We start from the raw sequence: 16929 nt of genomic DNA, 5'->3' as shown, positions 1-16929 counted from the left end.
TGGGGTTCAAGCTATATTACAAAGCTGTAATTATCAAAACAGCATGGTACTGGCACAAAAACTGACACTCAGATCAATGGAACAGAAGAGAAAACCTAGAAATGGACCCACGAACATATGGCCAACTAATCTTTGACAAAGCAGGCAAGAATATCCAATGGAATAAAGACAGTCTCTTCAGCAAGTTGTGCTGGGAAAACTGGACAGCGACATGCAGAAGAATGAACATGGACCACTTTCTTACACTCTACACAAAAAGAAACTCAAATGGACGAAAGACCTCAATATAAGACAGGAAGCCATGAAAATCCTCAAGGAGAAAGCAGGCAAATCCTCTTTGATCTTGGCCGCAGCAACTTCTTACTCAACACTTTTCCAGAGGCAAGGGAAACAAAAGCAAAAATGAACTACTGGGACCTCATCAAAATAAAAAGCTTCTGCACAACAAAGGAAACAATCAGCAAAACTAAAAGGCAACTGACAGAATGGGGGAAGATATTTGCAAACGACATATCAGATAAAGGGTTGGTATCCAAAATCTATAAAGAACTTATCCAACTCAACACCCAAAAAACAAATAATCCAGGGAAGAAATGGGCAAAAGACATGAATAGACACTTCTCCAAAGAAGACATCCAGATGGCCAACTGACACGTGAAAACATGCTCAACATCACTCATCATCAAGGAAATACAAATCAAAACCACCATGAGATACCACCTTACACCTGTCAGAATGGCTAACATTAACAACTCAGGCAACAACAGATGTTGGCAAGGATGAGGAGAAAGAGGATTTTGCATTGTTGGTGGGAATGCAAGCTGGTGCGGCCACTCTGGAAAACAGTATGGAGGTTCCTCAAAATATTAAAAATAGAACTACCCTACACCCCAGTAATTGTACTACTAGGTATTTATCCAAGGTGTGCTGTTTCGAAGGGACACATGCACCCCAATGTTTATAGTAGTGCTATCAACAATAGCCAAAGTATGGAAAGAGCCCAAATGTCCATCAATGGATGAATGGATAAAGAAAATATGGTATATATATATACAATGGAGTATTACTTGGCAATCAAAAAGAATGAAATCTTGCCATTTGTAACTATGTGGATGGAACTGGAGGGTAGTATGGTAAGTGAAATTAATCAGGCAGAGAAAGACAAAAATTGTATGACTTCACTCAAATGAAGACTTTAAGAGACAAAACAGATGAACATAAGGGAAGGGAAACAAAAATAATATAAAAACAGGGAGGGGGACAAAACAGAAGAGAATCATAAATATGGAGAACAAACTGAGGGTTACTGGAGGGGTTGTGGGAGGGGGGATGAGTTAAATGGGTAAGGGCACTAAGGAATCTACTCCTAAAATCATTGTTGCACTATATGCTAACTAATTTGGATGTAAATTTTTAAAAAATAAAAAATAAAATAAAATAAAAAGGAAGTGGTATACACACACACACACACACACACACACACACACAATGGAGTATTACTCGGCAATCAAAAAGAATGAAATCTTGCCATTTACAACTATATGGATGGAACTGGAGGGTATTATGCTCAGTGAAATTAGTCAGTCAGAGAAAGACAAATATCATATGACTTCACTCATATGAGGACTTTAAAAGACAAAACAGATGAACATAAGGGAAGGGAAACAAAAATAATATAAAAACAGGGAGGGAGAAAAGCATAAGACCTCATAAATATGGAGAACAAACAGAGGATCACTGGAGGGGGTAAGGAGGGGGGATGGGCTAAATGGGTGAGGGGTATTAAGGAATCATTGAAATCATTGTTGCACTATACACTAACTAATTTGGAAGTAAATTTTAAAAAATAAAATTTAAAAAAAGGAAACCGATTTGACAATAAACTATATTAAAAAAATAAAAGTAAATAAAATATATAACAAAATAAAAAATAATAATAAAAATAAAATAGATTAAACAAAAATGACAGCTAAGTGAAGTAAGTCAGTTGGAGAAAGACAAATATCATATGATTTCACTCCTGTGTGGAATTTAAGATACAAAACAGATTAACATAAGGGAAGGGAAGCAAAAATAATATAAAAATAGAAAGGGGTCATAAGAGACCCTTAAATACAGAGAACAAACTGAGGGTGGCTGCCAGGGTGTTAGGTTGGGGGAAAGAAGGGCTAAGAGGGTGAGGGACATTAAGGGGGACACTGGTTGGGATGAGCACTGGGTGTTATATGTAAGTGATGAATTACTAAATTCTATTTCTTAAAAAAGTATATATATATATATATATATATTATTAAAAATAAATAAAAATTTAAAAATACAACTAAGGGGGTGCTTGGCTGGCTCAGTCAGTAAGAGCATGTGACTTTTGATCTTGGGATTGTAAGTCTGAGCCCCATGTGTTATGGGGTATCGGGGGGGGCTCAATCAGTTAAGCATCTGACTGTTGGTATTGGCTCATGTTGTGAATCTCATGGTGGTGACACTGAGCCCCACGTTCTGCTCCATGTTGGGCATGGAGCCTGCTTGGGATTCTCTCTCTCTCTCTCTCTCTCTCTCTCTCTGCTCCTTCCCTTCTTGTTCTCTCTCTCTCTAAATAAACATTAAAAAAAAAGACACTTGCCTTTGCATTTTAAAAAATTAAAAAAAAATAAAAATCTTACAAAAGAATTACTAGGGAAAATGAAAAGTTAGAAAAATCAGATAAAATGAAGAGTACAAACATGCTGGGAAGAGGTCCACATATTCAGAACTTTCCTTTCCTAGATCCCATAGAGGCCACCCTCCTCTGCAGCTACATTCTTTCTTCAGATGGGGCCCAGAACCATGGATTCCGTTTTCTCTTCCTGAGTCATGGTATCCATCCAGGCATACTTTCCCGGGTTACCCTTTGGACTTGATTATTCCCAAATTTCCTTAGCATCACCCAACCTAGATGGTTCCTCTCATTCATGGTGTGCACATTTGCCACAACTTTCCCTCATGGGGTGATGAACTTCCAGCTAACTTCCTAGGAAGCCCTTTACTAGCTGTGTGACTTTAGGCAAACTACTAAACCTCTCTGGGCCATATTTTCCTCATTTCTAATATTGATAATGCCTATCTTGGGAGGTTGTTTGGAATTAGAGTGAATTGTAATAATGTAACAGCAATTTGTTGAGTTCTTATTGTACTGGACTCAATGCTCAGCACTAAACATGCAATTATTTGATTGGGTCATATCTACAACCTTAGCTCAGAGACCAAAAAAGGAGACCAAGCTGTGTATCTATATTATTTCTTTTTCTGTTTTTTTTTCTTTCCTGATTTTCACTGAAAGGATTGCTTTCTGTGCTGTCATTTCAGATCATCCATTGGTTTAAACATGGACCTTTAAGTTCTAGTGGAATGTGTGGTTACCCTTAAATTTTTAACAAAGCTATTTAAAGTTATATTTTCATTTAACATCAAAGATATAATCAGTACATTGAGTCTTTCCCCTCCTATTCCCCCACTGTAACCTCCCAGGATTCCCCAGGTTTTGTTAAAATCTTTTGGAACTGGACTCTCCTGTGTTTGAACGGACCATTTAGCAGGCAGAGAAGGAAGAGGTGGATGTGAAGCGGGAGCAAGGCCTTAGAGTGGCCAAGGGCTTGAGGGCTGGGCACCCGTAGATGGGCTGGGCAGGGGTTTGGTGCATGAGTATATGAACTCATTGCTTCTGCAGACCCTCTCTGAGTTCCACTGGTGATGTCTCAGACAGCACAGAGTAGGACCCACGGATGAGGTTGAGGAGAAGAGGAAGCCAAAATCCAGAGGGGCAGTTGGCCACACAGGAATGACCTTCAGTGCAAGTTCCAGGCTCTACAACAGCTGATAATTGAGGAGGGGAGTGGTCTGACAGAAACCAAATTTGTGTATGTGTATTAAAATACACACAACACAAAATTTACCCTCTTGACCATTATTAAGCGTACAGTTCAGTAATAGTAAATCCATTCACACTGTTGGGCAGCCCTCACCACCATCCATCCCCATAACTCTTTTCATCTTGTAAATGTGAAAGTCTGTTAAACAGTAACTATGACTCCCCCCGCCCCGCCCCCCGCAGCTTGAGCTGAATTTAGGATGGGCTGGAGAAGGTGAAGCTTATGGCTTTAAGGCCAATTAGGAGTTGCTGTAACCACCCAGGCAGGAGGCCAAGAGGCCATGTGAGAAAGAAGGGCAGAAACAGGAAACAAACTTAATAATTAAACAGAAGCACCTCCTTGTACGCGAAGCATGCACAGCACCATTCAGCCATTGGAGGAGTCATTTCCTGTCAGGGTGACTTGCCCTGCTGGCATCAGCCCCTGGCAAATACAGAGCATCTTATCTTGCCGTCAGTGCTCTAAACAGCCCTTTCCTGCACTCATTTTTCATATTATTGAAAGTCCCCAGATGGTCAAAATCTATCCCTTATTAGCTCATCTACTGCCATTCTCCTTCAATTCCTTCTCCATCCAGAGAAATCATTTTAAAAGGCAAATATGATCCCATTATTCTCCCCCCCCCCACTTCAAACTGTGAATTCAGATACAGATAAAACCCAAAATCTTTAAGAGGTGCTACAAGGCTCCCCACAGGATCTGCTTCTGCCCCTCCCCTCCCCTTAGCCTCCCTCTGTGGCCCTCAGGCTTCCTTAAGTTGTGCAGATGCTCCAGGGTCCACCCACAGGGTTTCATTTCGATGTTCCTTCTACTGGGAAGGTGTCTCACCACAGCTGCCATTACCCAAACCCTTTTACACACACACACACACACACACACACACACACACACTGGCGCATCTGTTCTAAATAAAATATTCTGAAGAATATTTTAGATTCAGTATTCTTTACCTATGAGATCATTTTCTTCTCCTCCATTCGCCTGTAACTTCCAGGAGGTAAGGACCATGTGAATCGTGTTCCCTACTGCAGTCACAGTACCTGCACATAGTAAGTGCCCAATATTAACAGTGAAATGAGGGGCTCCTGGGTGGCTCAGTCAGTTAAGTGTCCAACTTCAGCTCAGGTCATGATCTCACAGCTTGTGAGTTCAAGCCCCATGTCAGGCTCTGTGCTGACAGCTCAGAACCTGGAGCCTGCTTTGGATTCTGTGTCTCCCTCTCTCTCTCTCTGCCCCTCCCCTGTTTGCTCTCTCTCTCTCTCCTTCAAAATAAATAAATATTTTTTGAAAGTAAAAAACAAACAGTGAAATGAGTGAATAATGTAACTCTCTCCTGCTCTCAAAAAAGTATCTTAAAGCCAGTTACACTTAGTTGCAGGTGACTCATGACAACTTCGGTGATGATCCTGGAGAGAAGGTCAGAGAGGTGTATGTTAAAGGGTTTGTAATTAATTTTCTCAGGCTGCCATAACAAAGTACTACAAACTGGGTGGCTGAAACAACAGAAATTTGTTGTCTCTGCATTCTGGAGTTAGAAGGCTGAACTCAAAGTATCAGCAAGGTTTGGTTCCTTCTGAGGGCTGTGAAGCAGAATGTGTTTCGTGCCTGTCTCCTGGCTTCTGGTGGCCTTAGGCGTTCATTGGTTTCTAGATGACATTATCCTTGTGTCTTCACATTGTCTTCCATCTGTGTGTGTCTGTGTCCAAATTCCCCCCCCCACATCTATTTTTATTTTTCATTTTTTTGAGAAAGAGAGAGTAGGGGAGGGGCAGAGGGAGAGAGAGAGAGAGAGAGAGAGAGAGAGAGAGAGAGAGAGTCTTAAGCAGGTTCAACGCTCAGAGCAGAGCCCAACATGGGGCTCAATTTCATGACTATGAGATCATGACTATGAGATCATGACCTGAGTTGAAACAAAGAATCGGACGCTTAACCAACTGAGCTACCCAGTCGCCCCTTCCCCACCTTAAAAAAAATTTTATAGATGACATTTTATTATTTTTATTTATTTTTGAGAGTGCAAGTTGGGGAGGGGCAGAGAGAGAAGGAAACACAGAATCTGAAGCAGGCTCCAGGCTCTGAGCTCTCAGCACAGAGCCTAACACAGGGCTCAAACTCACCAACTGTGAGATCATGACCTGAGCTGAAGTCAGATGCTTAACCGACTGAGCCACCCAGGCACACCCCAAAAAGATTTAAGTAATCTCCACACCCAATGTAGGGGTCCAACTCACAACCCCAAACCCAGAGTCACGTGCTCTACTGACTGAACCAGCCACGTGCCCTTTCCCCTTTTTATAAAGGCACCAGTCCTATTGGATTAAGACCCATCCTAATTACCTCATTTTACCTTGATTACTTCTATAAAGACCCTCTTTCCAAATAAGATAATATCCTTAGGTACTGGCAATTAGGACTTCCACATATCTGGGACATATTTCAACCCATAACAGGGTTTAATATGGTCTCATACCAAATGAGTACAGCTCAAACAGGCCCTACCAAGTGGAAATATCACTGAGCACTTCACCCTGTCCCAATATGATCACTTCAAAATCTCTGCAGTGAACTGGCTCCCAATACTAACCTTAGTTTACTTGAGTGTGCCTAATTCACATCCTCCAACCTTCTCCACACCTACATTAGCCTCCACATGTGCCTTCACTTCACGTGAAGTGAAGTGCCTGGTGCCTCGTCCAGAGTGTGTTCTCCTCCTTTAGTCTCTTGGTGATGTCAAAATCTTCATGGTTTAATGACACACAGATCAGATAAAAGTAGGAAACAATTGACATATCATGTTAAGTTAGCAAACTCAATGTAAACTGTGTATCTTAAAAGTGGCCAACAGGGGCGCCTGGGTGGCTCAGTTGGTTAAGCGGCCGACTTCAGCTAAGGTCATGATCTCGCGGTCCGTGAGGGCTGTGAGTTCGAGCCCCGCATCGGGCTCTGTGCTGACAGCTCAGAGCCTGGAGCCTGTTTCAGATTCTGTGTCTCCCTCTCTCTGACCCTCCCCTGTTCATGCTCTGTCTCTCTGTCTCAAAAATAAATAAATGTTAAAAAAAAATTTTTAAAAAGTGGCCAACAGAGGACATAGCATTTTTTAAAGTTTTTTTATTTATTTTGGGGTGGGGAAGGGAAGAGAGAGGGAGAGAATCCCAAGCAGGCTCCATGCTGTCAGTGAGGAGCCTGATGTGGGTCTTGATCTCACAAACCATGAAATCATGACCTGAGCTGAAATCAAGAGTCAGATGCTTAACTGACTGAACCATCGAGGTGCCCCATACCTTAGTATTTTGGGGGCGGGGAGAAGAGTCAGAGAGAGAGTGCATGCAGGGAAGGGGCAGAGAGAGAAGGAAAGAATCTTACGCAGGCTCCATGCCTACCACAGAGCCCAACCAGGGGCTTTATCCCACGACCCTGGGATCATGATCTGAAGAGAAATCAAGAGTCAGACGCTCAACCCGCTTAGCCACCCAGGCACCCCAAGAAGGTAGCATTTTTAATCAACTCTCATATGGACATCCAACACCTTGCCTTTGATTTCAAAGACTGTTCTTTCCTGAAAGAAACTAGGACCCCTTTGAATGCAAGGCTTGGTTGATACCTGGTCCATGTCTCAGGGAAGAGAAGAATCAGGACAGTACTTGAAAGTTCTGTTGTTACCAGGAATCAAGAATGCCTCAAGCATAGCAAAGAACGTGCTAAAAAGGACAAAGGAAAGTGAAGGGATGGAACTCTTCAATAAACAGTGTTAGGAAAACTGGACAGCCATATGCAAAAGAAAGAAACTAGACCACTTTTTTGTACCATACACAAAAATAAATTCAAAATAGAACAGTAAAATCCTTAGAAGAAAACATAGGCAATAACTCAAAGGGAACAAAACCTCTAACTCAAAAAGATATGTGTGCCCCTATGTTTACTACAGAATTATTTACAACAGCCAAGATATGGAAGCAACTTAAGTGTCCAGCAGTAGATGAATGGATAAAGAAGATGTGGTACACACACACACACACACACACACACACACACACACACAGGAAATGGAATGTTACTCAGCTATAAAAAAAATAATAAGGTCTTGCCATTTACAATAAGGTGGATGGATCTAAAAGGTATAATGCTAAGTAAAATAAGTCAAAGAGAGGCAAATACCATATAGTTTCATTTGTGTGGAGTCTAAGAAACAAATGAAAAAAGGGGAAAAAAGAGACAAACCAAGAGACAGGCTTTTTCCCCCCTTACATTTCTTTCTTTATCTTGAGGGAGAGAATATGCATGCATGAGTCGGGGAGGGGCAGAGAGAGAATCTTAGGCAGGATCTGCACTGTCAGTGCAGAACCTGATGCAGGGCTCAAATCCACATACCGTGATTCATGACTGGAGTCTAAATTAAGAGTTGGATGCTTAACTGACTGAGCCACTAGGGTGCCTGCAGACTCTTAGCTGTAGAGAACAATCTAATGGCTACAGGGGTGGGGTGGGGTTGGTGTGGTTGGGCAAAACAGGTGATAGGGATTAAGGAGTGCACTTGTGATGAACACCAGGTGTTGAATCAGTATATTGTACACCTGAAACTAATATAACACAACGTTAATTATACTTGAAATTCTTTAAAGGTTAAATCAATAAATAAAATAAAAAGACAAAGGAGACAACTTAAAGGAGCTCCCATTGTTCGCCTGAAGACAGTTAAACATGAGAAGAGAATGAGGGGAAACATGATAATTAGGGGTTATTGAAGTAAATTGATGCTGTAGAAGGCCATGAGATCATTACAGTATTCAAAAGATAAAAGTTAATATAAAGTGCACAAAAGAAAGCTTGTAATAGAGTAGAATTGTGTTCTTAAAAATTGATATTAATAAAAAGGGAATTGTTCATTTTGTTTCTTCTATCAGTTATGTCTCTGTTCTGTTTATGAAGCAGAGAGAGATGCACTTTCATCTATGTAAGTAGAAAAGAATTCTGAGGAAGCCAAGAAGCCCCACAGTAAATAGGAACTTTAACAGAAATGAGAATGTCTGACAAAGGGTGAGGTCAGAGGCAACAATGAAAGAGATGGTGGTTTCAACAGTAGATACCAAGACAATAAATTAACCAAAACATCACTAAAAAAGAGAGCTAAAAGAGAGCTAATAAAGTCAACCCAACTCCTCACCTCCTAGAAGATTCTAGATTGCCTTACTAATTACAATAAAGTATAAGTAAGAAATACAAAAGATTTAATAATGCTAATAGATCTAGTGAGTATATCATAATGAGAGAAAACTGGTCAAAAGGGATTTTTTTTAATGTTTACCTATTTATTTTGAGAGGGAGAGAGAGCATGCATGTGCAGGGAAGGGCAGACAGAGAGGCAGAGAGAGAATTCCAAGCAGGCTCCCCACTGTCAGTGAAGAGCCCCACTTGGGTCTTGATCCCATGAACTGTGAGATCACGACCTGAGCCAAAACCAAGAGTCCGACACTCAACTGACTAAGCCACCTATATGCCCCAAGAGGGATTTAACTATGTTACATTAAGGCAAGAAAATGGGTTGCAAATTTCTGAAATCGATTCACTTTAAAAGGTTTGTTCTCCAGTGAGACACAATTTCACATCCATAAGCCCAGCTATAACAAAATGTAATAACAAGTGCTGACAGGAATATGAAAAACTTGGAAGCTTCATACACAGCTGAGGGGAATGTGAGACGCTGCAAAGGCTTTGCAGTGTAGTCATAGAGTTCTTCAAAAGGGGAAGGAGAGTGAGCAGAAAGAATAGCAGTTCATACTGGTTACTAGCAGCCCAGATTTGAATTGCAAGCCATGTAACCAACCAGCCTCAATTCTGGCCAAAACTCAGGTGGTCAAAATGCAGATCCCAAGATTATTGGAACCTCAGGATGGCATAAAAATAAAAAATACTGACATCCTAGAAAGGTAGTCCAAGAATGGAAGAGGAAAGAGAAGAAGAATAATGAAGGCACACTGGGTGGCTCAGTCGGTTAAGCATCTGACTCTTGATTTTGGCTCAGGTCATGATCTCATGGTTCCTGGGATCAAGTCCCACATTGGGCTCTGCAATGATAGCATGGAGTCTGCTTGGGATTCTCTCTCTCTGCCCCTCCCTTGCTTGTGCTCTCTGTCTCTAAATAAATACACTTTAAAAAGAAGAAGAAGAATGAAGAAATGAGTTTAAGTCCATAGAGCTAGCTTTCTGATTTTTAAAAAATTTTAATGTTTATTTATTTTTGAGACACAGAGAGAGACAGAGTACAAGTGGAGGAGGGGCAGAGAGAGGGAGAGAGAGGATCCCAAGCAGGTCCCTCACTTTCAGTGCAGATCCCAATGTGGGGCTTGATGCCATAGACCATGAGATCATGACCTGAGTCAGATGTTCAACCAATTGAGCCACTCAGGCACCCCTAGCTTTCTGATTTTTAGTGGAAGTGAAGTTATCAGTGTTATCAACTTTATAACTTTTGCATTTGTTTGTTTCATTGGGGGTTTAAGACATTTAAGAGCATCTTACATATCAGACTTGAAATTTTCATTAAATGCATGAGTTAGTGTAAATGTGAACCAGTATTTAATGTTTGCATAAATTTGGTTTATTAAATGAGTAAGTTTTTATGTAGGAGTTGTGTAAGTAGTACATAAACTGAGCAATGTTATTTAATGCCGTTAATTGTTTAATAAATTCATAAGGGTAACAAATTTTACATTAAAGTGCCTTGAAGTCCTTTAGACAATGGCAGGAGGAGAGGGGTCCTGAGTTTGCAGCCTGGGAGACACACAGCTAAGGGTCCACTAACATAGACTGTTTTTCTAGATTCATCACCTTTGCCCCTGTTGATCACTAACATGGTTAATTCTTCTGAATTCAGCATATTACAGTGTCACAGTGAACAGAAAGCCCCCAAAGCAACGGGTATAGGAGCAGTGGGTTTTGATGGGTTAAGGCAACAGGGAAAGTGCCTCACATGGGATGGACAGTCAGACCCAGCCAGAGAGGAATACTGATGGGTGGCCCTTGGTAGCCAGGGGCAGTTTGAGCACAGAAAAGGAGATGGAGGGACAGCTTCCACTCCATCGGTTATGACCACCATGCTGAGGCCAAGAAGGACTAAATGGCCTTAAAACTATTTCACAATTTGTTTCTCCCACATTTCCACAGTAGGGCTTGCCAAGGTGGGCACCTTCTGGGATCAGAAATCTTTTCATACCAGTCTAGTCTGCTCCTTTAGAACAAATAACACCTATAGCACCAGCTTAACTACCAGATTGGGTTAAACCGTATCCACCCCCTTGATCTCTGTCTACACAGGGCCTAAACAACCTGTAGAAGAGCCATTGCTACTGAAAGCATGAAAGTGGCCATTCCTACGCTGGTCACAACCACTTCTCTGAGACCTGAAGTGCGTACTCTGCTCCTACTTCCCTGGACCGTAGAGGCATCCATGACCAGGCTGCTCTTTATGTGGAAACCCTGATGTGTGATCAATATTCCTGAGGGCTTGTGCGCTTACTCTCACACGCAGCAGTATGGGTTAGTAAAGGTGTCTCCAGGGTATGTTCACCAGTTTTCTGACAGCAAAAAGAAAATGCTGACCTAGGAAGAGATAGGAAGAAGACAATAAGGGATGTCTTTCCAATAAGAGGAACACAAGAGGTAAGCATTTGGTCTTAGAGAAAGAAAACCCAACCCTTATTGCTGGCCTTCAAGGTGACATGAAAAGATGGGTGAGAGTGGATTTGTTGGAGAAAGAACTGAAGGTGGCCATGAAGCTGTGTGGGCTGGAGAGCTTTGCTTTGACCTGGTCTGTGCAGTCTGCCCACCCATGTTTGCAGTTTCTAAATGGCACCATAACCAAGATCCACCTCTTACTGGCCGTGTGACCTGTGAGCCTCAGGTTCTTCACCTATAAGATAGAAATAATAAAATTTTATTTTTTTATTTACTTATTTATCTACATCCTAGAATTGTTGGAATGGAAATAACCCTGTAACACATTTTGTCTGTGATAAATATATGATAAAGGAGCTATTACTATTAGCCAAGAGTATGTGTGTAAGCAAGGAACATCTGGGGGCTCTTGGCTGGCTCAGTCAGTAGGGCATGAGACTCTTGATCTAGAAGTTGTGAGGTTGAGCCCAATGTTGAGGTGTAGAGGTAATTTAAAAATAAAATCTTAAAAAAAAAAAAAAGAACATCTGACTGAACACAGTTTCTCTGGGGAATGAGGTGCTTAAATGAGAAGCCAACTCTCCTTCCTGGATCTTGGAAAATTCTCTTAAGTGTAACTCCCATTGGGAACCATCACACCAGCCTCAACAATCAACTGTAAAGTCAGCTATGGCCACTTCACCAGACAAGCCTCCTACAGTGGGGTCAGAACTATCCTTCTGCATGGTCCCACTGGGACTGCCTCAGTGGGACCAAGTACTGTGTCATAATCAATCCCTTGCTGTGCTTGGAGTTTTCAGTCTCCAATGCACTTTGTCATGATCTTAATTAAACTCCATGACAACTCTGTGGGACAGACAGGATATCTTCTTTCATTGCCCTTTACAGATGAGAGAACTAAGGTCCACAGAGGTAAGTGACTACCTCACATTGACATGGCAGAGAAGGCTGGGTGAACACACAGAAGGAAACCTCGGTCTTCTGACTTCTAGATGAGTGCTCTTCATACCTCAGCACCTTCCCTCCTAGAAGAGAAATGACTCCTGCTGCTCCAGCTGCCACTTCCAACAATGAACTACTAATAAACACGGAAAAATCAGTGCACTAGCAGCAACTCCCACTGAAAACCTTGGGACCTTTATCATGTCAGCAATTACTGACCTATCCCTGTTCAGTTTTTAGTTTTTGTTTTTTAAGCAACAACTGACCTTAAGGCAAAGACCACTCTGGCAGGGCTGGCCACAGCTACCCAGGACCCTCCAACAGCAGCAAGTACCACTCCCTTGGCTCAGTGTTGCCTCTGTGCAAGCCTTGGTTCTCTTCCCTCTCTGAGCCTTGGTATCTCCACTTGTACAGTGAGCCCAGCAGTGTTTACTTGATGGAACTGTGTGGATTAGCTGGAAGGGTGTGTGTGAGAGCACCCTATCCAGGGTCTGACACATAGTAAGTACTCAATAAAAGTTACGCGGGTTTTTGTTAATTGCATATTGTACACTCCCTGGACAGATCATGTTAAAAATTTGGTTTGAGTCACTGACTACGTCACTTGTTAGCTATGTAAACGTGTATAAATTGCTTAAGCTCTCTGGGCCTCAGTTTCTTCATCTTGTAATACCTTCCTCACAGAGAGTAATGAGGGCTAAATGATGGAGTGTACAGAGCATTTTATGAGCTGAGAAGTGCTATGTGGGGTTTGTAAGGAAATGTCAGTGAGGCTCTGGGAAGGCCAGACAGGAGGACAGATTAGACTTGGTGTGCAGCTCTGTAGCTCAGGATAAGGTATAAGAAGAGACAAAATGGGCAGTTGGGGTGGGGAGGGGTACACTGATCAGCCCTTGGTCCAGACTCTGTGGTGCTACGGGTGTAGAAGTGAACAAAATAGACACATGGTGCCTACACTCTAGGAAGTATGGGGAACAGAAGAGGGGGGTGCTGACTTGGAATTTGGTTTTTTAAAAATCTTTTTAACGTTTATTTATTTTTGACACAGAGAGAGACAGAGCATGAGCGGGGGAGGGTCAGAGAGAGGGAGACACAGAATTGAAACAGGCTCCAGGCTCTGAGCTGTCAGCACAGAGCCCGATGCGGGGCTCGAACTCACAGACCGGGAGATCATGACCTGAGCCGAAGTCGGCCGCTTAACCGACTGAGCCACCCAGGCACCCCTGAAATTTGGTTTTTTAAAGTAATCTCTACATCCAATGTGGAACTTGAACTCACAACCCCAAAATCAAGAGTTGCATCCTCCATCAATTGAGACAGCCAGCCACCCCTCTGACTTGGAATTTAAAAGTGCAGATCATTAACCAGAAAGAAGGACAGAGAGAACTGAGACCCCAAGCCTGAGAGAATGAGCTTGGCCTTGTGGGAGAGAGAGAGATGCTGAAAACAGAACCACCTGCCCCAGAACAGGGAGAAACCAAGAGTCCAAGGTGGGAAAGAATTGGGGGAGCGAGGTTAAAGTGATACAAAAGGGAGTATGGTTGGTAATGGAAGGTGCCCTGAGAAGGAGTTCTTGGAACAAGATGGAGTATTGTGGCAGACACCGGGATCCGAAAACTCTCTCTAAGAACACCCATCTCACAGGCACACAGCTCCCCATCTCTCCAATTCTGGTGTTTGTTCTTCTCCTACTTCCTACCCACAGCCTAACCAATTCCTGGGACCTGGGGTGATCCCCACACTATCTGAGGGTACATATGCCTGGATCACTCTGGTGAAGTACATGCATGGCACAGGGAAAGACATGGCATGGCCACCAGGAGTGTGCCCTTCTGGAAACCCCATCACTCCTAGCCAGCTCCTGCTAACCTCCATCTGCACTTCTTGCCCCTCCCTGCCTCACTCCAACTCCTGTACAGGGTGCTGAGCTCCAGGGAAACCAATGGGCAGGCAGAGAGAAAACTGTGTGACCAGAAGAGACTGTGTCATCAACTGGTAATAAAAGCTGCAAACACAGCTGCAGGTAGGATTGTTGACTCCAAGGTTTTTCTTTCCCTTTCCCTTCTCCCTTTACTTTCTTCCTTTATTGAGGTGTACTATTCATTCAGCAAATGTTCAAAGTCTTGGTTCTCTAGGGCACAATGTGCCAAGTGATGCATGTAAGGGAAGAGATCAATGCATCCTCTGTTTCCAAGAAGCTTGTGTTTCTGGGGAAGAATAGGTAAGCAGAGACAAAAAATGAATTTCTCTGACTCTTATTCTCTGAATCAAAGGGTATTCATTTCCCACTTGGCTGTAGTACTAACTTCTTGGACCTCACCCTTCCCTCCTGTCACAGGTGCCATCTCAATTAGTCCTGCTGCCCCTTCTCCCCTCTTCAGATTTCAGGACAATTCTGGAACCAGCTCTCTCACCTCACCAGGGTGAGACCATGAAGCTCCACCCTCAAACATCCAGGCTTTGATCTTTTGCAAAGAATAGGGGACAGCAAGAGAGTGTCTGCAGATCCTAGAGAGACATGGGCATGGCTAGAAAATGGGAATGGACAAAACTCACTTTAGTTTGCACCCAGAAACAAAGACACAGTGAATGAGCAAATTTAGTAATTGCTTGTGTTTTATTGGAGATCAGCATTTGGGGAACAGGGGAGGCAGTGAAAAGTTGAGATGGTGCTAGAAAACACACTGGTTGAATCTTGATTTAGCTCATACTGCAAGGGGAGGGAGCAGGACTCCATTCTCTGATTTCCAATTTAGGATTTTCTCTTAACCCCACTGTGACCCAGGGTTTTGAGGACTGGGGAAGCCAGCTGGGATGTTCCAAGAAAAGCCAGTAGGATGGAGAACTCTGGGAGGAAACTGATTATTAATAACTGGGCGTAGATGAATATTCCCCCAGCTGCCTCCTGGATACCAGTTAAGATTTCCCCAGCTAGTACCTGGATACCGGTTAAGATTCCCCCAGCTAGTACTTGGGTATTGCCTATTGATACCCCAGATTCCTACAGGGTGTGGCATGGGCCTTGTTCCCCATCCAGTTCCAGGACCTCCACCTCCCCAGGACACACCTGGATTTAGGGTTCCCCAGGGATGCCCAGGCAGCAGTGGCTGTTGAATCCTGTTAATAAGAGAAGGTGGGCGTTGGGCAAGGATTTCTCTCTGGGCTCCCAGCACATTAGAATGGAGTGGCCATCTAGACTCAGAGTCCTGGTGGAGGAGTAGAGCCTCAGGTACTGGGCCTGTGGAGCGTGCAGAGGACCCTGCAGGCAAAAGACTTCTGCCCAGAGGGAGGGCAACAGCACCAGGAAGGAAAGACAGTTTTTCAGGCAGCACTTCCCCCACGTGATCCTCAGTGGCAGCAGCCCTCATCTGCCAACGATCCTCAAAGGGCCAGGGATCCATGGAGGGCAGCTCCTCAGTTGGGGGCCACCTCTGAACCCCAGAACCTCTTGCAGGTTGGGAGCCATCTGATGGAGAATCATTGGGCTTCAGAGGAACACTTGTTAAATCATTTAGCCCAGGGTCTGGCTTTGGCTGAGGAAGTTCAGAGTTGGAGTGGCTGGTCAAGGAAGGTTGCTCAAGCAGAGGTAAGCTGGTTCCCAAGTCTTGGAGAACTTTCTTCTCCACTGCACCAATGCTTCAGGCAAAGAAGCCTGAGGAAAAGGGAAGAGGAGACAGCCAAGGAACTGGATGTTTGGTTCCAATGCCTTCCATAATTCCCTGGTTCTCTTTGCTCCAAGCCCCTTCATTTTCCCCAGGGACCCAAGGGACCCTCCTGCCTTTACCCCTTCCCTCAATTCCAGCTCTGCTGGGGTCCCCAGTCTTCTCTGGTGCAAGGGTTGGGCACAGCCTCCATACCTGGGAAATGAAGACAGATCAGAAGAAAGAGGCCCAGAAGAGCCCTGCTCCCCACCATGCAGCCCTGCATCTTGTTCAGCTCTAACATTTCCCTCTGCACCAAGACAACCAGCCCTTTATGCTCTCAGTGGGGCAGAAACAAGCTGAGCCAGTGGTTGTGCAAATAATAAGTCTTTACATTCCACTCTCATTCCTAATGCAGTCTGTGGCAACAGGTGCCACTTGAATGTCCCAGGGAAGCTGGGTGTTTCCACTCCCAGATCCTTTCCTCAAGTTCCCCACCCCTTCCTGACCCAAGTGTCCTGGTTCACAGCTTATCACTGATTGCCAGTCCTACCCTGCCCTGGCTCCCTACACCAAGCATAGGAGGATCTTTGCCATTGGGGTCGCAGTATCTTCATTGCCTTCTCAGTAATAGAAACACTTGATTCTCTTCACTTTCTCTTTGGGATCCAGATCATTCTCTTCCAGCACCCCTTTCTCATGCATCCCTATAGCTCCTTTACCTTGACCCCAACCAACAGGAGTTGTGCAGTGCAGAAATGCCCCCCATC

General features: G+C 43.6%; 2 protein-coding genes across 2 annotated transcripts in view; both read right to left on the bottom strand.

Moving 5' to 3' along the window:
* The window catches only part of LOC109249533 (class I histocompatibility antigen, Gogo-B*0101 alpha chain-like), a 283631-nt gene that overhangs the window by 118781 nt on the left and 147921 nt on the right, over positions 1-16929 (bottom strand). The gene's annotated exons all lie outside the window — the stretch shown is intronic.
* Positions 15117-16463, bottom strand: CUNH6orf15 (chromosome unknown C6orf15 homolog). Its single transcript, XM_019419999.2, is given in 2 exon segments — positions 15117-16170; positions 16376-16463. Coding segments are annotated over 2 exon segments (975 nt in total). The 3' UTR covers positions 15117-15283.

The sequence above is a fragment of the Panthera pardus genome, unplaced genomic scaffold (assembly GCF_024362965.1).
Source record: "Panthera pardus isolate Hobbes unplaced genomic scaffold, ASM2436296v1 HiC_scaffold_17, whole genome shotgun sequence".
In the NCBI taxonomy this organism is placed as follows: Eukaryota; Metazoa; Chordata; class Mammalia; order Carnivora; family Felidae; genus Panthera; species Panthera pardus.
The sequence above is the reverse complement of the archived record's forward strand: the minus strand, read 5'-3'. Positions and strand labels throughout refer to the sequence as shown.